Genomic DNA, 26,163 nt, shown 5'->3' with positions numbered 1-26,163 from the left:
GATCGTGAGAAAGCTGTGAAATATATTTTTGGATGAATTATACTTAGACACTAATTATTGCATATATTTTTTTTAATTTTTGATGAAACTTTGATCCCTCAATTATCTAATAATATTTCTTATCATCTCTTCTCTCTCACACACACATTGAAAATAAGGGTAAAGTAGTCCTCAGGGATCCAAAAACTAATTGCATGACTTTTTTTAATGGAAAAAAATTAGACGGACAACTAAAGGAAGTGGAATTTGGGAGGTTTACATAGTGGGTGAGTTAATGTGGTGAAAAAAATAAATGAAAGGATCTATGTGAAAATGAAGAATAATTGAAGGGGTCCTAGACTCCTAGTGTAATTATTAATATATTCTTAATTGCAACTTGAAGGTATATGATAGAGACAGAAGACTTCACAGTGATAATGCATCAGTTATTCACACATAATTATCTCATCCCCCAATATATCTAATCTTAAAATAGAATGAGTCTACTACATTCTTCAAAGCTGGTTGTGGAAGCTGAACAAGAAAAATCTGAGTCAATAAGCTGCACTGAGTTGGATCTGATTAGGTAGTGAGAAGTATTTTAGCTGGATCCCATCAGTCTGGATATTGCATTTGTTTACTTACATAGCTTGAGGACAAACATCTACTTGTGTGTATGAGGCCAAGACAGTAGCCCTCCCCAGACACTAGTTGTATGTTTGCAAGTTTGATGCTATGGAATATTCTCATAATTGTTTACCCAAAATTTCCAAATCTTCTTCAAGTGCAAATGCTTTTAGATAGTTATTTAAGAATTGATGAATTGTATATTTTGAAATGTATCCATTTTTTAATTTCTTGATGAAGATATCTACCAAATACTGCATATATTAGTTTATTGGCACAACTGATGCAAATAAATAACTCCTGTTTTGTTTCTATCCATCACAATTAAGAAGACTGTTATGTAGATTTTTCATCCATCCCAAACACTTAAAACCTTAACTCACTATTTCAAACTAATTCCAAGCAAAGGTATTAGTTGTTTAATTAGAAAGTCTTTTAAGTACTCTTAGTGGCATCTGAAAGGTTAAAGGCTTACCCTCTTAGTTGTAACTCAGATTTTAACTTACCTCTTTGTAAGTATAATTGTAAGATTTTTCATTCAAAAATAACAGTGTTTTATGAGCACCAATATTTTCTATTATAAATAAATTATAAATAATCCAACTACCCCTACAATTTTCATATTATTATGTCCTAGTTATAGTCGACTAATAACTACAATTTAGTCTAAACGAAATAAAAAGTTTAAGTGCTTAACAGAAGGATAAGCCATAATGGTGCCAAATTATAGGAGGGTAAAATACAATTTCTCCTTTAACCTTATTACGAGGGCTCTGATATTTTGCCATTTGCAGATTTGTTCACCAGATGAGGTAGAAGGAAGATCTCAATGGCCTGAGAGCTGCATTTATAGTAAAATCAATGTCACCAGTTGCATATACATCCTTCTCAGTTCAAATAGAAGCCCATTATTTCCAAATGCTACAATATTAGTAAACTCTATGTTAAAACAACAAGATGTCATACACTATAGTATTAGTTCACTCAATAAGGATGGAAATGAATTAGTACAGTAACTCTGAAAAAGAGCAGAATGATACATGCTATGATCACATTCTATCCTCCAAGTCAATGAACACAAAAATCACTTCAGACAAATAGTTTTCAAAGTGCTCACTTACAATGAGTTTTATCACAATCATCGGAAAGAGGATACTAAAAATGTTAGGAACATACACATAAAACCAAGCACCTATAATTCTACAATGTCAGCGAGTTGTCTATCTGCCACAGTTTACAATTTGCAGCAGAACTCGCACGTGATTAAAATGTAATCAATAGATCTTTCCAACATATCCTGCCCACTGTGACTGCACAATTTAACTTGATCCCCTTTCTTATGTGAGAAATCATCCATTCCCATTTATACTTCTCAAACGGACAGTCGCTTATTCATTTTCGTGCTTTATATGGAGAGCTGCTCTCACCACATTTCCCCTTGTAATGATTCCAACCTTAAATGCAGGAAACCTGTTAGCAGATAGAACTAGCGAAGTGGAGTAGAAAGACAATTTAGCTTACCAATCTACCGGCACTGTCAACAACCGGAAATCTGCGGTATTTTGTTTCAAGTAATAACCTGTGAAGGAAGGTCTCATAACTAGCATGTAAATCATGTTAGAAATATATATCATACATCACGTCAAAAGTACCTTGCAGCATCCTCAAGGTTGGTTGTTTCACGAACAACAAGAGGTGCAGGCGTCATCACATCGCCTATGACTTTGCCATTGGTTTTACTCAACAGTTTCTGGATCGCATTGAATGTCTGTGACAGTCAAATCAAACAAATATCAGCACATGCACCATATATAAGTTTTTATATAGAATGGAATTTGTAGCTTACATGAGGACATAAAAAAAAAAAAAGATAACTGAATTACAAACATTATACCATCTCTCAGTCAATCACCACTATTCCAAAAACATTTGAACATGCATAACAAAGAGCATCCAAATCACTAATGTGAATGTTCCAAGATGTTCAAGAAACACAAATTCACCTCTATTTAATAGCAGTCAGTGATTTTGGTACCTAGGCACAGCTGCCTAGACTTGCCAAGTTCACATCGGCTTTCGGAATCACTGTGTTTTCACTGTTTTATTATTTAGGTCGCCTAGTTGGTCGATATTTATAATTCATTACATTGTTGATTGAGATATACTTTTTTGGATCTTTTCCTAAATGACCTAGACTTCTATTTCTCTGCCACCTGCACATATGAGTGTCCCATACTTCCACGGCACTATCAATTCCCTCTTTGACCATATAAAAATACTTTAAAATGTTAAATTTAGGGTTCAAGAAACAGCAACCATAAAAACAGCGATGCATGTTGGGAAATTCTCAAGTCAAAAAGTTTGCAAATGAGCACTTAAATTGAATCCCACTGAATCATAGACTTATGGCAGCATTTCAATCAAGTAGTTGCCTTCATATCCTTTTCTTTTGTAGCTAATGTGACCTATGTTAGTCTGACAAGTTACAGATATTATGTTAATATCCTGTACTGAGCCTTGCTTTTAACTTCTACCATCTTGATATTTATCATTAATGCTGAAGGCAAGGGGTTAACCATGAGCATGTCTCATTCCCTTGGCAGGAGATAAAACAATGCACCCTTAGATGGTGTTAGTTTTAAGTATCAAATAGTTGGTTGAACCATTGAATCAACCTCCACTGTTCAAGCCAAAAGAGAGCCTGATCTGAATCTATCCTAATTGCCAACAAATAAAACTTCCTGGTGTCATGCCTCACCCATAAGCACCTGCTACCAGTGTTCTATGCAGTATCATATGGAAGTGAGATCATATTTGTGATTTGGCAAGGAAAAGGAATAATTCTGGATGGGAAAATCCTAGATTTTGTTTAAAGGTTTTGGATGGAAGCTCTCCTATAGTTCCAGAAATTTCTCTTGCACTCAAAATTGCATAAAATACTTAGATGACACAGGAAATGTTCATTATTTGTGTAAAATTTCTACTCCATGTTCTGGCAATAGGTAAAATCACTCTTGGAACTTAAATGACAATTCAAAATTTAAGATGCAGTAATCAACTTTATATCATAAGTCAATGGCAAAAATAAACCCCCTTACATACTTTCCATGTACTATCAACCTCTGGAAACATGCTTGTATCAGTTCTTCCATTTCCTGCACACCAAAAAGATGTACAAGATATTTAGAATTATCAGAATGATGCCATAGGTCAGCAGTCAACCTGTCACAATTTACTTCTACAATCCACAGAAAGAAAGCATGCACGTCTTCAAGAATACAAGTAAAAAGAAACACTAAGTAAAATCGTGATGGCATGGCTACATTCAAATATATATATGACAAAAGTAGTTGTCTTATTCTATATCTTATCATATTTTGGGAAGTCAAGGAACATTACTGGATCTCATCTTCTCATAAATACAGGACAAACATCGTTACACGATTTTTCAAAGAGAAAGACTGGCTGACTTAGCGTAATTTCCTTTAGGAGGTTCCCCCATGGGAAAATTCAGAATTATGGGCAAACATGCATTGCAGGAAACCTTGAGAACTCCAACATATATTAGATACAAGCAAGTGCCCTGATGGAAGGTTGAGCAAATAGACAAAGATATATACTTGCTTGGATACCAATTAGAAAATTTGTTCCCACTATATACATTCCTGCTTCCTAGCATTCTACACAATTTAGCCAAATAAAGTTTATTGATATTATGTATATATAAAGTGTGTTTGTGTGATAAATACCTTAAACTTACATATATAAAACTATATGCATATGCAATGTCCATATAAATATAAAATAATCAAATTATTTAGTATCAATTCACTCCAGTGGAGTGAAATAAAGGAACTCTTACAATTATATGGTATTCAACTCCATATGCTTGAGAAAAATAAAGGCAGTTTACAGAAAAAAGAAGAAATTGGCATGCAATTTTCTCTCTTAGACAACATTTGTTCCCAAATGATCTGATATACAGGAGGAACAAGAAAGAAAGAAGTGTCAAAGTAAGAAGCAATAAGTTCCAGTTCAATCAGCAGTAGTAACTACAGTACAAATTAATTGAAACAACAGAGAGGATGAAGATTCATGGACTGATCAAGATTTAAAGGGGTCGCTATTGATCATTTTCAGAGTTACAGAAACATGTATATGATTGTATGTAATACTTACAAGAACCACCAAACGAGAGTTAGATACAAGAGAAGCCATTAAACAAAAAAGCCAATGATGATGGGATGAAAACCTGATATAGAGTCCAATGCTAACAAATCATAATCTGAAACTACACCAACCTGTGGGAGAGATGGAATTGTTAGTAATTAAATTATAGCACGACATGGAGTTAATATAATAAAATATGAAACATCAGTAACAATGTAAAACAGATCGAAACAAGAATATTTTATTTAGGGTGATAAATCTGTGGTCTGGTAATATTTCTTTTAAGAATATTAAGCCATCGTTCCTATCTTTGGTAGCGGAACTCTAGCAGTAAGATAGCAGTTTAGAAGGAGTATTTTAGCGGTCCGTACAATTAATATACCAGTCCTTTCTGAAGTCCACTATGTGCATGTAGATGCTACTATCATTTAAGTCCCAGCAGGATTCAGATAAATAAAGATAAGTGCTAGTTATTCAATGAAACTAGATGTTTAAGATAATCAAGATTTGTATAGGTTACATCTCTTATTTACATTTAAAACAGTCCAAGTTTAGATGACTTACATCTCTAGTGTACACTGTCGTATTAGGAGTCTAGTTACTTTCATTCACAGGAAGTTGCCTTTGTAAAAGGCTATTAGTAGGTCGAAATATATATATATATATATATATAGCCTTATTTTGCTGCTACTGCTGGTCTATACTCTCTCCCTGTCTCTCTCTACCTTTACTCTCTTTATCTCTGGAACTTTATTATCCCTTTATTCCTCCAAGCAATTCTATTTCTATAGCCCTGCAATATCAAGAAACACAGAACAAATATCCAGCCTGATCCTATATTTGGATGGTTGCCTCTTTTTATTTTCGATGACTACAAATACTATCATGCTACTGTCCATTAAGTTGTAGGCATTCAAAACCATTCTGATAGCTCCAGCATGACATCAAAAAAATTCCTGATAAATAAAATGGCAATGTCGAACAAACTAGTAGCTCAAACAAGCATGCAAGAAATTCAAGAAGACAAAGAAATAAATACTTGGCCAAGAGAAAGTATACACACCAATCTCCAATCATCATCAATCACAGGAAAGCCAGTAATTCTGTTCTCCACGAGCATCTCCAATGCTGTTGACAATATGGTAAAATCATCAATGAGCATCAAGATAAAATCGAAAAACAACAAGACAAAATGTAGAGTCGAATAAGAACCTTCGTCAACTGAAGTTGTTGGCTTTACTACATGTAGATCTTCCTTTTTAGTCATAAAATCACCAACAGTGTAAACACCATTACTTGACTGTGAAACAAATAACCATTAGCATCCAAAGAACTTAAACTTAAAATTTATCAAGAAGCATTTAACAATATTATGCATTTGTATGCAAAGAAAAGAGGATAAAAGAATTACTTGTCAAAGTATCACCAGTTATGTATTTAAAACTACAAAGATCATCATCTTGTACATTTATGCATGCATGGAGAATGGACAAGAAAATTAAGGATGTATAAATTATTCATACTTTTACCATAATATAATGCGGATCATCAATTAGGATAAACTATCTACTTCAGAACGATGTCTCACCATAATCCCTTACTTGATGCCATGAAAAATCTATGCATCCTTAATTTTACACATTCCATGCCAGAATATCATAGATAAGAATTTGGTATTATACTGTCCCTATAAGTTATAATTCATAGTGGACAGCACTGCCATCTACTAATAATCTAACCAACTTCTACAATACGATGACACTATAATATTTCTCTAATTAATAAATAACACGTTCACCTCCTATTTTCATTGGTAACTTGCTGCATTTAACTATTTATGACCATATGTAAGGAAAAGTTTGGGTCTTAAATTCGATAAGATGCTTTCCGATAGCACTTTTACTTAAGGCAAGTAGATTCTAACACATTATACTGGCCTATCCTTGAAAATTGAGTTTTTTTATACGCAGCAGCATCATAACAGTGCATCAGAAAGTAGGTATGCCAAATTTGTTACCGAAAAAGACTGGGAATAACAAGCAATATCTTCTGAAGCAGCAGAATACCTAATGATTAATTCATGGGACCCAATTTTGAGATCATCCATCCCAGTAGTCCTTTAATTCTTTGCAATCCAATTCCAGAGAAGATCAAAGAAAGACAACTTACAGGAACCAATTTACGAACCGTGATAACTTTTCTCGAACTTGGGCACTCCAAAGGGCCCGAGATGGAAAATTTATGCCAAGGGGAGGACGAATCAAGAAGTAAACTACAGCTACAAAGTGGTGCAACGAGAGGATTACAAAGGCGAACTCACCGTCGTTGAGTTAGCCGTCAGAGCTCCATTTCTAGCCACAGCTCGAGGACTCCGGAAGGTGACCGGAACCAAACGGCGGGGGGTAAGTGCGGGAGGAGACGAGACGGGGCCGCGACGGGGGAGGCGAGGGAGAGAGGGTTTAGGGAGGAGAGTTAGAACGGCGTCTGATAGGAAAAGGGAATCCATTAAAACCTCTCTCTCTACCTCTAACTCTCTCTCTCTCTCTCTCTCCCCCCCCCCCTTTTTAAAAAGGGCGATGGGATTTTTCTTGTTTGGAGAAGACGAGACGTACCGGCGTTAATAAGGAGATAAAAAGAGAGAGAGGTATATCTCGTCCTCTGGGCTGTGGGACATACGAAAGCTATGAGAAATTCTGGTTTCAGAAAACCGTGTGTGAAATCTCGACAAAGATATTTACGCTATGGACCAGAAATTTTGGTCGATCTACAGATAAATATCCTACCTTTTTTAAGTTAATTTCTACAGTTAAGTAACGGTTAAAACTCAAACTAAAATCACTCGCCCATCTATGGAAAATATTACATGTATCATGTTGTAATCAATCTTATTCGACAAATTCCTTCATCCCAGCATGACCGCGGAAAAGAACAAACTAAACGACGACACAAGAACGGTCTCAATTCGCGATCGTAATGGCCAATGGCCCAACTCGAGCCCTCCACCTCTCCGCCGTTCGGTGCAGGATCACCTCTACGCCGGCGAAGGCGGCCAAGAACTCCGCGGCCTGGGTCCGTTCGAGCACATCGTTCACCGCCACCTCCAATGCCCGGTACCTCAATCCGTTCGCCCTCCTCACCACCGTCTCCATCTTCCCCATCTCCTTCATGACCTCCTCCTTCGATCCCATCCTCACCGCGCACCTCGCCTGGTACTTCCCCACCTCCGATTCGATCACCGCCTCGTGGGCTCTCAGCCTCTTCACCGCCTCAGAGATCGAGCGGTGTGCCCTCGGCGAGAGATTGGTGAGGGCGGAGGAGGAGGGGGAGGCGGCGGCGAGGGAGGGAATGAGGGCGAGGATGGTGGAGGGGCGCCAGTCGCCGAGCCAGGAGAGGGCGGCGTTGAACAGGGGAGGGTTCCAAGGGGGGAACAAGAGGCGGGAGACCTCGCGGGGAGATGAGGAGGGTTTGCCGTGGCGGTGGTGGTGGTAGTGGAGGCGGAGGCGGGCGAGCTCGGCGTCGACGAGGTCGTCGAGGGCGAAGCGGGCGCGGAGGCGGCGCTCGAGGCGGAGGGCACTCGCGCGCTGAGCAGCGCGCCACCGATCGCCGGCGGGGGAATCTGCCGGAGCTAGGAACCAAGACGACCAAGAAAGTTTAGCGTTTAGGGAGCTAGAAAGAGGAAAATGATGGTGGGGAGATGGGTCATTACTGGGTTTGGAGCAGTCGTAGAGCTTGAGGAAGGAGAAGCAGGTGATGGGCTCAACGAGGTGGTGGGGCTTGTTCTTGGGTCGGAGTTGGCGGTTGTCTTCCTCGTCGGATTTTCTGGAATTAAAATAGGATTCAAGAATGCCATTAGTGCCTCCTTAGTGGGGGAAAAGAGAGAGAGAGAGAAGAGTACATGAGGAGCTGGGATTTGGGCGTCTTCTTGATACGCATCTTGGAGTTCACCGCAACCTAGAGAGAGAGAGAGAGAGAGATAGACGTGGGAATTGGAAATTTAAGAGCTCGATAATGGCGAGAGAGGGAGGAGCAGGGAGCGCAAGGGGTGTTTATTTATACATAGTGAGAGAGAAGAGAGGGAGAAGATGAATGGGCTCGGACTGGAATAGAGCCAGCCCAAACATCCATTTAAAGATTTCATCGTCTATCTAAAAATTATTTGTAACCGTTTAATTAAAAACTAATTTTAAATTTTTTAATACATTTAATATGATCTGTGTCGGATTATTAGAAGTCACCTGATACTGGGAGAACTTAATGCCTTCTATGAGTCTATCTGTCCACAATTGAGTATTAATTGGATTACCTACTGTGACATCTACTTACTAAATTTCCCACACTATCATATTACAAGCTCATGGCCTAATATGGAAGAGGAAAATCTAAGTGCACAACTACTACAAAAGTAATAGAATTGGGAGCTTATCAAATATTAATAACACCTGTGGACTTAACTAATATTATTACTAAAAAAACAAGGCCCCTTAATTGTTGTTGATACTAGCTGTCTCACATGCCACATCAGATACAGCTACATAAGTTTAAATGGATTTAGAGCTTTTGACCAGACATAGACCTAATTTAAATTTTATTTATCAAACTAAATTATACCTCAAATTTAATATTAAAAAAGAGTCTATTTCAATATAACCACAAGTAATACATCAGTATTTTTATTAAAGAAAATACCAAAAAATTCAGCATTTTATTAGGAATAAATAATACACATAAAATATTGAACAGTTAAGTATTTTATTATTAAAGACACTAAACCATTTAACATCTTATTAAGATGCTAAACTACTCACTTTCACAGATTATAATTTTATAATTAATAATTTATTTTGAATAAATAATATGTTATTATGAAAATGAAATAAAAGCAAATTTAATTATTATCAAAGCTTAATTGAACCTCAAATGAGAAAGATATGAATAAAAATATAAAGAAAAAAATTGTAATGCCGTAACTCATTATTTATTTTAGTCATAAAATATGTTATCGTAAAGATAAATAAAAAATCTATAAGTTAGAGTTAATAATTCCCCCAAGCCAATTGGCTCAAAATCACAAAAAACACTGTAGCTTCACTTTTATTTATTTATTTTTAATAAAACACTAACTCTTGAGTGTTTTACTTAGGTAAGATGATGAAGTTACCAAGGTTTTATGCATGTGACTATAGTCACACAGACTCATTTTTGAAAGAGGGCTAGTTTGGTCAAAGAACTCATGGATTTAAGATAACTTCCCTAATTTGAGTATTCCACACTTTCAATCCGTTTAGTTCAAACTCAACCCGTTTAAATTGATTAAGTTAAGTTGTGTCAAATCGTTTGTAACTCGGTAATTCTATTTATGACCAAAATAATCTGTTAATGATCAAATGAGCTAATTTATGACTCAAACAATTTGTTTATAATTTGAATAACTCATGTAAATCTAAATAATTGCCACCCCTATAATTGCATCAAATATAAACTGAAAGGAATATTTATCTTCCCATCAACTCTCTCTCTCCCCAACTCCCAACTATATAATAAAATCCCATTTCCTTTTCACTCTAGACTCTTCCCACTAACTCCTTGTCCTCTTCCTCCCTTATTTGCAAAAGTCAGTAAATTGAATAATTTTTTTATTATCTAAATTTTAAGTTATGTACATCGTTTAATAATTATTTTAAATTAAATATTATCAAGATCTGTTCTAAATTGTCATGCTGTCGAGTCATCAACTGAGTTGAGTCGTTAAGCCAGGCTACTAGGTAATTTCTCCATAATATTATTTGAGATTAGAATTGAATTCATAACCTTCTTGATAATGAAAAAAAATTTCTACCGAAAATAATTTTTTATTTACTATTTGAAGTCGGTCATCATTTTTTTTTCACGCTCATTACTGAGCTGAATTCTTACGGAATAAAACTTAGATTCTTATCTAAATTTTGAAGCGTACTATGTGAAAAGATTTGGGAGGGCTAGTTTGGTCATAGAACTCCAAATTGAACCGATAAAAGCAAAAAAGATCAATAAAGCAAAAGCAATCTCTCTCTCTCTCTCTCTCTCTCTCTCTCTCTCTCTCTCTCTCCTCTCCAAACACCGGTCTTTGGAGTAGTAGGTAGTAAGCAAGCAAGCAGCATCAAAGAAGAAAGAAGAAAGCAGCACTAATGATGGCATCCCATCTCCTCTCCGTCCTCCTCTCCAGCTTACTCCTCTTCCCTTCTCCCACATCTTCCTGCTCTTCCCACAGCTGCCAGGTCTCTGTCCTCCTCTCTTCGTTATCACTCTTTCTATCTTTGTGAGCTAGTACTTGATCTGAGCTTTGTAAAGTTTGCACCTTTGTAGCTCTCGGACTCGTGCTCGTCGGCCGACGACTGCGCCGGAGGCCTCTATTGCGGCACTTGTTCGGCTTCCGGCATGACTAAGCCTTCCTGCATCCGTGCCCAGGCTGTGGAACCCACGTCCATTGTAGCCCACTTCTCCTTTCCCCTCTCTCTCTCTCTCTAGATTTTTCTTTCTCTCTCTAATTCTTTTGGTGCAGGTGAAGGGGTTGCCCTTTAACAGATACACCTGGCTGGTGACCCACAACTCCTTCTCCATTGTCAATGAGCCGTCTTCCACCGGTGTGCAGAGAGTCACCTTCTACAACCAGGAAGACACTGTTACTAACCAATTGAGGGTAATTACTCCGCGATCCTTTTGTTTGCACTTGTAACTTGGAGTTTTGGGATTTGGGTTCTTGTTTTCCTGGCTGAATTGTTACTTAATTTGTGTCCTTTTTGTGTTCTTGGTGCAAATTGTAGAATGGTGTGAGGGGATTAATGCTGGATATGTATGACTTTGATGGAGATGTCTGGCTTTGCCACTCATTTCAGGGTCAATGCTATAATTTTACTGCATTTGTAAGTTAAAGTTCAAATCTTTTTGTCTTTTTCTTTTACCTACTTGCCTAATATGTTGTAGAAATGAGCAACAAGAGCAGAGCTCCATTAAAGGGTTTTAGTCCATGTGATGTTAGGAACCAGCAATCAACACTCTGAAGGAGGTGGAGTCATTTCTGTCGGAGAATCCGACGGAGATCGTGACCATATTCATTGAAGATTATGTCCGTGCTCCCATGGGTTTGAGCAAGCTTTTTACTAATGCAGACTTGGTGAAGTTTTGGTATCCAACCTCAGAAATGCCGACTAATGGCAAGGATTGGCCAAGTGTGACGGATATGGTGGCAAAGAACCATCGATTGCTGGTTTTTACTTCGGATTCTTCAAAAGAAGCTACTGAAGGAATTGCTTACCAATGGAGGTACTTGTTGGAGAATGAGTGTAAGTCCTTAAAATCTTGCTAAATAAGTTGGCCAAATTTCGAAACCTACTTTTTACTTAAGTAACCTACAAAAGCACAATCTTTAGATATTACATAATTGACCAAGAATTACCCCAATAATGGGGTGGAATAGAAGTGTCTCATACTGTGAGAAGGGGTCTTTTTGCTATATCTACATTCATGGGTTTGCAAAATAAGTTCTGAAACAACACACTTGAGAGTGTATGATTGCTTCAACAAATTTAAGTAAAATGATGGTAGGACTTTGAAAGGCAAGATAAAATTTAGATTAATCTGTTCAGATTGTTTGGAGAAATAATCTCTTTGTGAAAAAGACGTGATTAGACAAAATACTTAAATATTTGGTAGCGTTGACAATATGCTTGGTTTTTGGGTGTTATGGCTTGTACTAAGAACCTTTAAAAGTTAACTATATTCTTCTGTCAGATATGATCCCATTTATGCTGATCTCGAATAATACTTTTTGGCAGTTCGTAAGAAATCACCTTCATGTTCATAAAAGAAGCATAAGTATACTAAATAAGCAACCAAATTTTCATCTAACAAGAGTCCAGTGATATGTTCTTTCTTGAACGGTGATGTTATTTGCATGTTAGTATCTATACATTTGGTACTATCCGTCTCAGATAACAGATTTGTTCATAACAAATCAAAATGTATTTATATCGTCGTACATCAGATAAAGAATGGAGAATCAAATGGAGGAAATTGTTTTATCTTTCATTAGAACCAAAAAAAACTGCTTCTGAAGACTATCATCTGAGTTCTCTGATTGATGGCATGAACTTCAGCAAAATGAGTTGAAATTGGGCAGTGCCACCTCTCATAAGCTCAAGAGAAACAATTTCGTGTGATGCCTTCTTCAACCCAATTGTGTTACTTCAAGCTTGATAGAGAATTAATTTATGTTTGATGTTGAACTTCTGATCTCTTTGCTTGGTCAGGATGGAAAGAACAGAAAACAGAATCATGTCCAGGAAGGAACCATGAGTTGTTGGAGACACTTTGTGCTTTGGGGAGATCCTATAACTCGGTTGGTCCTCTTGGTACATTCAATCTTGTGAAATAGGAGTTGGGAGTTCGAAATGCTTTAGAAAAGATGAAACTTAGATGTAGATCCTGATAGATTAGTTAATTCTGAATCTACTGATACGCAAAAGAACAGGGGATAAACAAAGTTGCACAAGAAATCAAATTTATGAGTCATATTACAAAATTCTTGGAAAAGAACAAACACTAGTTAAGATGTGAAACAATTGTATCTTGAAATCAATTTGGTTTCATGCCAAGTAGATTGATCTTAAAATTTATATACTTACTAAGGCATGATATTAATTGATTCAGGAAAAACTTAATCATTGGATTGTTAGGGATTTAATCTAGTAAGTTCTAGATAAGGAAAGAGGCATCAAATAAAGATATTAATGCTACAGATCTTAGGTGTTTGTCTGTACTACAACTCATGGATTGTAAATGGAAAGAGAATGGCACATCTTTGCATTGGAAGGATAAGACAATCTCAGATTCTTGATGTAACAGGATGGTCCTTTTAAAGATTGTCATCTAGAGAGTCTTGAGATCCAAACTGTTGGTGTCGTACCAAAGAGCAATATCTGGGAAGAAGGTAGAAAAAGGTGGGATAGGGCTTGAATCATGTGATGGAATCCTCTAATTCTTGGTCAATAATTTCTAACCACTTCTCACCATTTATTGCATCTTGAGTGTTCTCCTTGGAGGTACATGCTAATTTATGATGCTGACTTTCAGCATCTTTATATTTTATATTCTAACAAGAAGCAGTTTTTTCTTCTTTCCTTTTTTTTATCTAATTCAGTACTGATTGTCTTGGTACCATCTGGTTGTGAATTACTAAAGGTCTTCTTGCTGGTGAACAAGGCATCACCATTTGCTGAATATCACTAAATCATTTGAAAATGAAATGAAGATTATGCAGGTAAAACATAGCATATGGGAAAATGACCAACTCCCAGACTTATTAGGATTTAACATCAAAATAGTTAATCTGAGCTACTTGAGCTAGTATTCTATGCCCATCAGTCGTACTTGACTGAACATACTGCGGACTAAGAATTTGAAGTGAACTACAGGACAAGAGTAAATTGCCACTTTCCATTGGAAAATCATGGTTCTACTATTTCTGTGAAATAGAATGCCAGTTTGCCTATCAACTAATCATGGAATGAGTAATATGAGCATCTAGAAATTTGTAGGTTAACCAGCATAATCTTACTTATTACCAACTGTGGGTACCATGCTTCTCGCCCCACATTTTCTCTCAAATTCTTTCGCAATTTCTCTTTCTAAGGTTCCTCCACTCATTTTAATTTCAAAGTGGAATTTTTGTGGCTTTTATTCTAACAATGCAATGTTGGCAGCTGGAGATCCAGGGATTGTACCAGGATCTTGTCCAAATAGGAAGGAGTCACAAGCTCTAAGATCAAGATATGCATCTTTATTTCTTCAAAACTACTTCCCCACAATCCCCGTTGAAAATGAAGCTTGCAAAGAGCATTCCAATGGACTTGCTGAAATGGTCGAGGCTTGCTTTAAAGCAGCTGGAAACAGAATGCCCAACTTTCTGGCAGTAAACTTTTACATGGTAACTCTACTTTGCACCTCTGAGAAGATGATGCTTGTTAAAGCAAATTAAAGTTTCTGATTATAGGAGATACTTTGCAGAGAAGCAATGGTGGAGGTGTTTTTGATATCCAAGACAGAATAAATGGGCTAGCCCTATGTGGCTGTAACAGCATTACTGCCTGCCAGGTCCATCTGAACTCATTTACCCTACATTAAAAAAAAACATGTTCTGCAATTTGTTTGTCAGTAATTCATCTTTCTGTATCTCTGATATTTCTTTGTGTTTAATAAAATAGATGGAACACAAACAGTTTTTTCTGCATATTGAAGCCTAGTTGCAGAAAACCTCCTTCTCTGATACACTTAATAACCAACTAAATTTTTAGGTATATTTTAGAAAACTACCTCTTATTCATTCTTAAAGAATATTTTTCGCAATAATACCATTCAGGTGCTCCTTTTGCAATTTCAGGGGAGAGAAGAAAGGGGGATTAGAGTTAAAATTACTGAATATTTCTCAAAAACTAAGTGTTGGCCAAAAATGGAGATGCTGATTTGCATAAATGAAAAATATCAGAAGTTTTCTGCAACTGATAAAATGTTGATACTCTGGTAGTGACATGCAAAAGAAAAGGAAAATGATAAAAAGATTTTGTTCTTTTTATAGTCATGGAAGACTATCTGAAGCTCCCATTTATGATATCTTGCAGGGTGGAGCACCAATGGGAGTCTGCAAGAGCACTGGAGCATCGACTCAAACTCCGGCAATCACCGGAAACACTTACTCAGGGTACATACAATTTAAAGGATCTGCTTCGAAATTACACTTTTCTGGTTTCTTGGTTTTCATCCTGATTGATATTTTGATAATTGTGGCACGCCTGTCATAGTGGATGATCATCAATTGTAACCGCTATATCATTTATATATTCATGAGGTTGTGTTGACAGATTGTTCTTCATTAAGGTATATCCTACATTAATCAGCAGAGGAGCAAAAATTGTAAATTGAAACTAAATTTGCCGGCGATGTCAAATGTACCAAAATGGACTGTAAGAGGTGGATTCTAAAGGTTCACAGTCAATGAAGATTTTTCAAAACTAAGGGCCTGGTCACCCTCCTGAATTTAAACTTCAATTCAACCTTCAGCGAAGGAGAGGTGGATTCCAAAGGTTGACATACAACACTTCCATTACTAGCCAGCAAAAATATAGTTTATAAAAGAATCGTGATGTGTGTTCTCAAATAGTATATCTAATTGTCAGAATATTTTAAAAATCACTGTTCTTCGAAAGCTTTTATAACAGTAGTCGGTGAGTTAACATAGTTTAGAATATAAAAAAAACACCATTTTCAAATCATGGTTAGTATTAGGACAGGAAATTAGGCTAAATTATAGTGGCAAAAATTGAGAATATATGAGTAGGATTTTTACTGAAATTCTACTGCTTATACAAACTGCTAAGTTTTATCAGCATGCATAACTTTTTTCGGATAACTTCTGGATTCAATCAACCTTTTTCAATTTTACTGCTGGTGATAAATTTTCTACCAGAAATTTGGGAATTGCATGATTATGTAATTGGATCGCAAATTTTCATGCTTGCAATATTTTGGCTTTCTTCCCTGAGCTTGGTTTACAAATTAAAAGTTCACCACGTTTCAGTAATAAAAGGTTCTCCATGATCATGAAATTTTTTTTTTATCTCCTGAGACCTTTTAAAGATGAGACTCATATAGCATCCCGAGAATCTTTGATAGAATAAACCCTCATTCGCCAGCCGCCGCCTCCTTTGCCTATGTCCTCAGGTAGAACTATGCATATGCTTACTTATAGTTATGTTTATTATAACCAATTATGATGCTTGTGTTAATGAGTCGTCACTCAATCTTCTTCCTCTTCTTTATTTTAAACTCATTTGTATAGGGTTGGTCTGTTAATGAATTTTACTGCATACATATTTTCCCTAAAAAAATGAAATAAAAGATAGAGTTTGACCCTAGTCTCATCTGAGCCGAATGAACTGAAGCGACTATTGTAATACAACTTCTTCTATAATTCTGAACCGAATGAACTGGGTCATTATTTGGCATATATATTATGTAAATCCAATGATCGATGATATATTACAATATTACAAAACAAATAACAAGGTTTTGAGATTGCATCAAATGATGATTATGAAATCCAAGAGCACAGAAGCAGCAATAAAAAAGTTAATAAAAGTATGAGACAGTGGATGTGTCTAGCACTTGATCCAAATAACTCCTACCAAAACAGTGATTCAAGCGAATTCTCCCCTCACATCTTGAGTCAAATCACCATTGTTCTTGGTTCTGGGGAGCTGCTCATGCCCCCACCCCAAACCCATCATATAAGATCACCTTTGTTCAGGCGCCGCCGCTTTCTCGAAGATCACCTTGGAAATCCCAAAGTATGTGAGTTTCTAGGAACTTTAAAAGTCTTTGGTCCTACAGACAACGAGCCTTCTTCAGACAAGTGAATCAAATAAGAGTACGAGAGATAGCAAGGCCAGCTAGATTCTTTTTAAGGACTCGAACAGCACATAACTCAGTACGTACAAGAATCATCTTAGCGACGTTACTGTGATTGAGGCAAACCGATCAAGGCAGCTTACATAGAGGGCTCCGTATCTTTATGACTTTATTAGGGTTTGGAGCAGTGGAGCCATGGATTAAAAAGAAAATAGTGCCCAATTACTCATTTGTCAAGGGTAGGCCGTCTTTCTTCCGCCTCTAGTAGAGGTAGAGGTGATCACTGTGCTAACAGTGTTCAAATATAATAATTTTTTATGAAAATATTTTAGTTAATCTTTGATAAGAATATACTTATATTATTAATATCTAATTTACTAAATATTCATGTATCTATTACCACCTCGGGCTTGTGTCCGGGCTCATATTGGCTTCGCCTAATTAAAATGAATAAGTTCAGGGTGTTATCTCTATCAAACAAATCTTTGGACGCCTGCTTAGACAAATGTTGTATTTTATAGACATGGTCATGATCACGACAGTAGTAGGTGTTAAAGTGGAACGTTCATATTTTTTTATTAAATTTAACTTAGCATTATGATTATTTTAATTATTTAGCAGTATTATTTTAAACACCTGGATATTTTGTCTAACAAACACATATTGAATTTATGAAAGTAGAACTGATTGTCTGCTTCAGATTTGGAATGCGATTTATTTCGATAAATAACGTTTTGGTGAGCTTGGTCAAAAACTCCGCTCCTTTTTCGAACCCGGCCGAGCGAAACATCTCCGACGAAGAGAGAGAGAGAGAGAGAGAGAGAGAGAGAGAGAGAGAGAGAGAGAGAGAGAGAGAGAGACATAAACGTCGATGCATTCGTTCGGGTACCGCGCGAACGCGGTGGTGACGTTCGCGGCGACGATCCTAGCCGCGATCTGCGCCATCGCATCTCTCTCCGACAACTTCAACGTGCCCTCCCCTACCGCCGACATCAAAGTAATCTTAGCAACGTGCTATTTATACCCCTCTATCCTTCTATTGTCTGACACCTAATCGTTTTCTAATTTTCGCAATCGACCTTTGGAAACTGGAATCGTCTCAAAGGATGCTCGTTTGAGTGGATTCTAGCGCCAATATTTCTCTTTTTGTATCTTACGAGGAAATTTTAGTGCATCTCGATGTCAAATGCGGGATTTGTTCTTAGTGTGTATGGTGTTGGTGGATCTGAGATAATTGTTTTATGTTATCTCATTATTTTAGCATGATATTTCTTTCGGATATCTTTTTGCGACACAAAATTTGGCTGTAAGAAGAATAAAATGCTCTAATTTTTCAGGCTTAAACTGCAGTATATTTATGAACAACAATAAAGCTGAACAATTTGGACAATAGATGTTCAGTGAGAACCATCTGAGCAAATGACCAATTTATTTTTCTTGCTAGATAAAATTAAAATTTAGGTTTTGTGAGGCCAGATATGATTTTCAGAACAGATGACGTTAGGAACTCTCAGAAGACCCAGTGTTTTTTTTATTTTTAATTTTCTTTGGGAATTATTTGGAAATAATAGTTTCCCATGGTTGACAGATATATTTTGGCAGAATTAAGGTCAAAAACTTAAGTTGTTGTAATTATTTATGGTTCTACGGTTCTACCAACCATGTTGTTTGTAGTTTATGTAATTAGTTTGTGTCACTGTAAGTATGTCTATAGTTTATGTCCTTGATATCTTTGAGGAATTAAGTCAGCTATGTTAGGCCCTTGAATAGTTCATGGTTCACTCCGATCCCATGCCTTCTATGAAACATGGATACAAATATGGGATACATACAATATGATATGGATATGCTGACACATCAAACTTGAAAAATAATGATATGATAACACGTGGAATACGTAACTCATACATACACACACAATAAGTGAATTTGTGCACTTGCATTTTCTTAATTGAAGAATTATATATTAAAATACATTTTACCCTTCTGTACTTTAAATTTTTTTAACCAATCTTTGTACTCACGATTAAAGTGAGACCGTTAGTTTTTTTGTTCAAATTAACAGAGTGCGTTCAAAAAATTTCAAAAATTGAATGGAGGAATGATCCCTCCATTTAAAATTTTTTACGGACAAAACGCCCTTCTCCTTATATATAAGTATTTCTTTCTCTTCAAAAGATACCCACATATTTTCTTTATCCTTTGGTTTCAAGCTTTAGTTGTAATTGCAAAAGGAAATTATCGTTGGAGGAAACTTTCTTAATTATGTTTATGAATTACAACTCTAAGTTAAACCACTTTTAGATGGTTTTTCTGGCATAATGATAAACTCTGGGTTCTCCTGAATTGATGTGATACATATTCTTCCTTATCATTTCAATAGGACAAAACTTAAACCTTGACTCAATGTTACTTATCATTTAATATGATATTCTGCTTGTGTATTCAAATAATTTATTCAACTGCAGGTCTTGAAGATAAATTGGTTCCACAAGCAAGCACATGGGAATGATGAGGTGATTTTCTGCGCCAGTTGTGTCATCTATCTTAAGAATCATTATATCTATCCATTGTTTTAGTTGGGTTGCATGATTCATTAACATTTCATACTTCTCTTTCCACGAACCTCCGAAGGTTGTTATCATTACTATTTTGCATTACTATGCTGTCATAACTCCTAGCAAGTTTAGGTAGCAATCATTATGAGATTGCATATCCATAGTGTTTGTTGGTTGAATATTAAGTTATTAACTAGTTAGTATTTCAAATCAGGTCCTTTCTGTAGTTGGTCTTGATGTACTTGGAATAATGACAGATATCTGAGAATATCTTGCTTTTGTGTAGATAAGGTGTCCTAGTGACCTTTTAATCATTTGCTTATGCATTTCGACATGTTATCTTTCTGTTAATGCATATATAGAATGTCAGACTGTGACGTGGTAATGAACTTCAGTAATGAGGGTTTTATTACCTAGTGTGTGGTGGTTATGGCATGCCTTAAGCATGTTGGTACTGCTGGCTCATTTCATATAATTCACCTATCAGGTAATGGGAAAAATACTGTTTAATGTTTCATCTTGCCCCCATCCTGCATTGCCTGGAGACTTGTGCACTAGAACATTCTTCTAGTTAGAAGCTGATGTTATGATTTTTCATGATTTAAAGAATAATTGGATGCATGCTTGTTCACATGATACCAATTTATGATTATTTCCTACTCTATTGGGATAATCTCATAGTTGTCTAGCTGCATGAGCTGAAATGACTGTTCTTATTTGTAACTGTACCTTTTTATAGGAAAATCAAGCAGAAAGCTTATCTTTATTATGCCAACAGTTTATGCTTAATTGCTTATGCATCTAGTAGTTATCTTCCAGAATTTCTTCTATACATGGATAGATTTTAGACTAGGAGGATAAGATAATGTCTGATGCAGGGATAGATGGAGCTGGAGTACTCTTCACTTTAGGCACGATAAATGTTGGAGGGTCCTGTTTAAAATTATAAAAAATATCTTGTGCTGGTTAAACGATTGATTTCTTTCTCATATACAATGGCAGAATTTCCTTTTAGTCGTAAATAGTATTTTTGTGATCCTTATTTCATTTTTCTGGAAGTTCTAATTTCCAGGGTTAAAGCTCTGAACTTAGTTATGCACCTTATTAATTTCTTTTCCTTCGTGTTATTTATCCTGTAACAATTTAAGTGTTTACTTTACATTGTGTTTATACCAAGAGCATAATTACAATGGGACAAATTAATCTGCTCATATTCTGATGGGATATTGTTATCTACCCAACTTTGGTGTATTTGTGAAAGATTCAAAAATAGTATGACTGAGATATCTGACTTACTCTAATGCTTCAAGTGTTGCACTTTTTTTTTTCTTTTAGGTCAGCTTGACTTTCAACATCTCGGCAGACCTTTCTTCTTTGTTCACTTGGAATACTAAGCAGGTGCAAAATTATAGATCATATTTGTTCCTCGTGTATATTTTCTACAATATGTGGAGACTGAAGACAATGAGTGGTGGTTGGATTATTTTTTCTTTTACTACTAGCCAGCATTTATATATTGTGTTACAATCTACCCTTGATATTTCTAGCTATGCCATGCACTGATATATAATATATTGTTCCAATTTGAAATGCAATTTGCTGATAAAAGATAACAAAGCTTATTGTAATTTGGCAACTTCTTATACATTTGTCTCAAACCTTAAAAGTGGGATTTTTTTTCCATGAGAATTCCATTTCTCTGTAGATCATCTATAATTATATAGTATGTCAATTGTGATGAACAAGATATTTCTGGAAAAGCGATAAATACTAATCTGACATTAGTGTGGATGCATGGAGGAATGAAAATGGGGATAGACTTATCAATGAATTAATCTGATCTAAACCGCCGTAAAGGATTAGATGCTTGACAAGAAAGAAGAGTTAAAGAATTGACGAGTTAAGTAATTGAGAAGAATTTGATGCCTATTGCATAAAGGCAATTTTTTTTATTCTTCTTTCTAATTTAAATCTGCTCTGACATGGATTTTTCATAAGCATCCTTTGAACTATTTCATCCTTATTTATCCAAATTTCTGGAAGTTGCTTGGTGATTGTGTTTGAGGTGTTTAAATGCTAAGTTGCTAACATTCTAAGTAGATCACAGATGCTTTATTATTATTTTTTTCTATTGATCTATCTTTACTCAAATGTACTTCTACAATACTTCTCTTTTGCACCATCTACAATGTAACTTGCTCGTTTGGTGTTTCTCTTTTCTGATGTTGCACAATACTTTTTGCACTGTTTTCGATTTCTAGTTCCCTATGGTCACCATATCTTGAAGCTACAATGCAACTAATGTTGATTTGCTTACATTGGCACAATGTCCTAGATATGTATTCTTGCAGATTTTGAGTCATTACCTGAGATTTTTTGAAATTAGACTTTCTTAACTTGGACGTATGATTCTTACGATTTGCTTTCTTTGGTTGAAAATGACTACAGTTTTTGCAACTATTGTCTCAAGCTGTTGTCATATATGATTACAGGTATTTGTTTTTTTGGCGGCTGAATATGAGACCACTCAGAATGTGCTAAATCAGGTATTTCATTATATTTATCATTATAACCACTACTAGTACTGTAGGAAACCTTAGTTCCTCTTCGACGTAATTTCACTTGATAAATTCTGGAGAGCACACTATCTCTTGCTTTCATATTCTAGAAGAAGAGCAGTTGCTCAACAAGCCCTGTGACCTTGGATAGGGATAGGTTAGAGACTTAGAGTGTCATTAGTCGGGACTGTCGTTCTGTGCTCTTATCACACTTATCTTGTTCCTTTTAATAGAAATGTTGGATTTAGGTCAAAACTGTTGAAAACCACTAAAACTATTGATACTAAATTTTAGGATCTAAATCAAAGTTGGAATTGCTCTTCTGAATCTTAAGTCTTAACACCTATTAGTAATTCATTTCCTAATGGTGATTTGTCTAAACCAGTTAATGTGCAGCCTCCATCTAGCTTATTTGTTTCTGCGTCTCATGTCGGTTGTCTTCATCGAGCTATATATAGACTTAAGCAAGTACCTCGTGCTTAGCTTGAGTGATTATTCTAACATTTTCGATCACTTTTGGGCTTGGGTCAGTTTTGATAGGATCGAGTGGACACTTGACTTGAATGGGTGAAGATTTTCTTTATTTATTTGACAAGGTAGGCTTGGTAGAATTTCGAACTCATAATCTCCTACTCTGATACCATTATGTAATGGAACAATATTAGAGTTTATTCATTAGGAATGATGCTCAGATGTGCTTCTGTAGAGATCTAATAGCAATCAATCATTAACATAATTGTTAGAATATGAAAAGATAAAAGTTATTGCTTTTCTTAATATGAAAAGATAAAAACCATTGTTTTCTAATAGCTTAATTTTTTAGAGTTGGTGAGTTAACATTGGAGACTATTTAGCACGGATACTTTGTTTATCCTTCCATACCCAATATGGCCCAGTACATATTGAATAGGGATAGAGTATCCAAATTAGAACAAATTAATTTTAGTTTTCCAGGACGACAAGATTTAGCTTTGATACGGTGGGATACAGCTCCAATATGGCGGGATACGGATTTTTGATCATCCAATCCTTTTTTTTTGCTAACAGATGATATAAAACATATACATTATATGTATATACGATCATCCACTCCTTCATGATACTTTTAGCTTTGTTTATTTGATAATGAATTAAATATATAATTTGAAAGCTGTTTAAATATCCAAATTAGTTGTAGATGAATACTTGAATTAGATTTCAATGTCTTACTAATGTTTTGAATTTCATATGAATTTATTTTACAATGTTATATTTTAAAGTTTTAGGCATGTGATACTAAATTTGTAGCTTTTTTATGTTATTATTTTTTCGCCATATATTATATTGATTGATAATAGATTAAAAATATATTATTTATTTATTGACATATCCATGCCGTATCCCTATATCTCATATCCACATCTGTGCTTTATATCATGGAGATGATAGCAGGGTTCCTCGGTTTAAATCCCAACCAGACTTACCTGGTTAATTCTTCTCAAACCATTAAAAATGTCTTGAGCATGAGGGGAAGTTTGAGAGTATAAACCACTGTTGGCTATTAGCTTGAGCTTTTAGAGTTGTCGATGAATCAACACTAATAATAATGTCACCTACATGAAGTAGGAGAATGATCTACCCCTCTAGTGATGACTAAAGTCTAAGCCCTGTAAGTTGTATATGATGACCGCACAAACATGGTGGTCATTGGCACTCTAAATAATTAAGATGCATCCATGAAACGAGCAAGCACTGTTTTATGTGGAAAGTAATATTCTTGCACAAGAGAAGGAGATATGCATCTTTTAGTTTGACCATGTCATCTGAAGGTGTGCTGGCAAGACCTGAAGAAGGTTTTCTTTTTTACTTCTGAGAAATGGGGTTGATTATGATTATAATGTACTTTTAGTTCAGTTGTTTATACTTGTTAAATTTCTGCTGCATCTAAATGCAGTCGTAATCATGTAATACTTGTTAAATTTCTGCCGCATCTAAATGCAGTCATAATCATGTAACAGTGTTAATTGTTTGCTACTGTTAGAGCCTTGTATTAGGCACCTGAGCCCTTAGAGAGTAAAGAGTGTATGGAAACTTAATTTCTTCCTGAAGACATCTGATCCATGGCTGTGGATTCTTATTCTATGTGCCCTTGAAAGTGTCTAATTTGAAATGGCAATATAAGTTAAATTTCTGATCTTCATTCTTCAGTTTCTACTTTTGCCATTGCATGTCTTGTATCCTTTTTTATGCTTTTGTTTCGTTATGACAGGTTTCTTTATGGGATGGTATTATACCATCAAAAGAGAATGCTAACATTCAGATTCTCACCACCAATAAATATCGCTTCATTGACCAGGCAAGCAAATAGTTTCTTCCCGTGATCACCTATTTAGTCTGAATTATCATACATAAATTCTTGTACTGCAAGAACCTTTTCCTGGACATTAAGCACTTTATGAGTTACAAAATTGATTATTTTTGTGGAAAGCAAGTAAAAATGGCTGTACCTTTAATCATGTGGATCCTGATCCAATCAAGCAAATTATAGTTCAGGAGGATTTGAACACAGTTGTGGTAATTATAATATCTGGGATCAAGAGAATGAATTGATCCTGCAGTAGGATGCCAAATAAATTCTTCGACCTGTTTCTGAAATAAATGATTACTTATCTAGCTTTTGACATCAGTCTGGAACATATCCATAGGTATTTATACTGATGGAATGTGATGGGTTTTAAGAACTTGGACACACAAGCAGAGCAATTACATGCTTGCTTACCATCCGAATAAAGAATTACTCAGCTTATTAGTCAGGTTAAAGTTTTTCTCTAGTAAGATGGTTTTCTCAATTGAATCGCATATATTTGTACTTCATGATTCACTGAATTCCTTTATCCATACTCCCCTGTTTTAGAGTTTGACTTGTTTACCTTCTTGTATGCATTTGCTTGTGCCTTAGTTGTCTGGATGCACTACTTTGAACTTAATTTTTCCTCCTTTTGATCACAGGGAAGCAATCTAAGAGGCAAGGACTTCAATTTGACGCTGCACTGGCACATCATGCCCAAGAATGGCAAAATGTTTTCTGATAAAATTGTAATGACTGGGTATCGTCTTCCAGAGGAGTACAGATAATATTGTCTTCTGTCTCCATGCAATGTGTAATTCTCAACCAATAACTGGAGCTCAAGCATGTTCTTTAGAATTACACAATACTTGAATCCGTGCAAACTGAGACCAAGATTTTGAATTAAAACTTTCTACTGTACACTATATAAGAACTATTTTGAGCAGCGCTGAGTGGCTCTCACTACTCACTAGCTTTGAGCTATGGGTGGCAATTAGATCTGGTTAGACGGACTTTTGTTGAGGTTTTGACCAATCTGTTATTTAAGGCATGTCCCTATTTCCTCTGTCCTATACCTAGTTTCTGACAAACGAATTATGTTAGCTACCATGTTATATTTTCCATGCTCTATGCTGGCTACCATGTCACACTTCCTACATAAATGTACCACTTTGTAATCACACAAAAAAAAGAAAGAAAAAAAGAAAGAAAAAGCACTAAAAGTTTAGGACAATCATATACATACTGAGCAATGTACCAAGGAGGATCATTTGGTTTGCATAAGATGTCCACAAGCTGTTTAGAGTCAAGCCCAAGGATAATCTTTTGAAACTCTGTATTATCTTAGAATCGAAACTGTTAAAATTGTTTTATATGCACCTTTTAAATATAAATTAGGCATATTTATAATTCTACTTGTGCTTTATTGTTTGTTGTAAAATATAATAATTACTTTGAATAAATTTATACAAGAATTTATATTTAATCACTAATTATGAATAAATAT

At 35.7% G+C, this 26,163-nt stretch overlaps 4 protein-coding genes across 5 annotated transcripts; 2 read left to right on the top strand and 2 right to left on the bottom strand.

Annotated features, from left to right (window-relative positions):
* Positions 1-1,678: 1,678 nt before the first annotated feature.
* Positions 1,679-7,295, bottom strand: LOC140772201 (CBS domain-containing protein CBSX1, chloroplastic-like). Its single transcript, XM_073114143.1, has 8 exons — positions 7,097-7,295; positions 5,989-6,076; positions 5,840-5,904; positions 4,859-4,907; positions 3,709-3,761; positions 2,259-2,374; positions 2,128-2,185; positions 1,679-2,060 (listed from the first exon to the last, which is right to left on the bottom strand). Exons 1-8 carry the CDS (start codon positions 7,280-7,282, stop codon positions 1,995-1,997), a joined length of 681 nt encoding a protein of 226 aa, XP_072970244.1. The 5' UTR covers positions 7,283-7,295; the 3' UTR covers positions 1,679-1,994.
* Positions 7,188-8,839, bottom strand: LOC140772200 (uncharacterized). Of its 2 annotated transcripts, XM_073114142.1 has the most exons (3): positions 8,672-8,838; positions 8,483-8,595; positions 7,188-8,401 (listed from the first exon to the last, which is right to left on the bottom strand). In XM_073114142.1, exons 1-3 carry the CDS (start codon positions 8,707-8,709, stop codon positions 7,734-7,736), a joined length of 819 nt encoding a protein of 272 aa, XP_072970243.1. In that variant the 5' UTR covers positions 8,710-8,838; the 3' UTR covers positions 7,188-7,733. The 2 variants fall into 2 exon arrangements, with proteins under 2 accessions (XP_072970243.1, XP_072970242.1); XM_073114141.1 differs by having other exon boundaries at positions 7,188-8,595; positions 8,672-8,839.
* Positions 8,840-10,836: 1,997 nt separating this feature from the next.
* Positions 10,837-15,663, top strand: LOC140771636 (PI-PLC X domain-containing protein At5g67130). Its single transcript, XM_073113203.1, has 8 exons — positions 10,837-11,030; positions 11,119-11,241; positions 11,315-11,452; positions 11,577-11,675; positions 11,792-12,095; positions 14,514-14,737; positions 14,818-14,904; positions 15,429-15,663. Exons 1-8 carry the CDS (start codon positions 10,941-10,943, stop codon positions 15,606-15,608), a joined length of 1,245 nt encoding a protein of 414 aa, XP_072969304.1. The 5' UTR covers positions 10,837-10,940; the 3' UTR covers positions 15,609-15,663.
* Positions 15,664-17,923: 2,260 nt separating this feature from the next.
* LOC140771622 (signal peptidase complex subunit 3B-like) lies at positions 17,924-25,729 on the top strand. The gene is made up of 6 exons (XM_073113178.1): positions 17,924-18,211; positions 19,683-19,730; positions 21,108-21,170; positions 22,265-22,318; positions 24,579-24,665; positions 25,319-25,729. Exons 1-6 carry the CDS (start codon positions 18,086-18,088, stop codon positions 25,442-25,444), a joined length of 504 nt encoding a protein of 167 aa, XP_072969279.1. The 5' UTR covers positions 17,924-18,085; the 3' UTR covers positions 25,445-25,729.
* The last annotated feature ends 434 nt before the right edge of the window (positions 25,730-26,163 follow it).

Source organism: Typha angustifolia, chromosome 12 (genome assembly GCF_048772165.1).
Source record: "Typha angustifolia cultivar Huaian chromosome 12, ASM4877216v1, whole genome shotgun sequence".
In the NCBI taxonomy this organism is placed as follows: Eukaryota; Viridiplantae; Streptophyta; class Magnoliopsida; order Poales; family Typhaceae; genus Typha; species Typha angustifolia.
The sequence above is the reverse complement of the archived record's forward strand: the minus strand, read 5'-3'. Positions and strand labels throughout refer to the sequence as shown.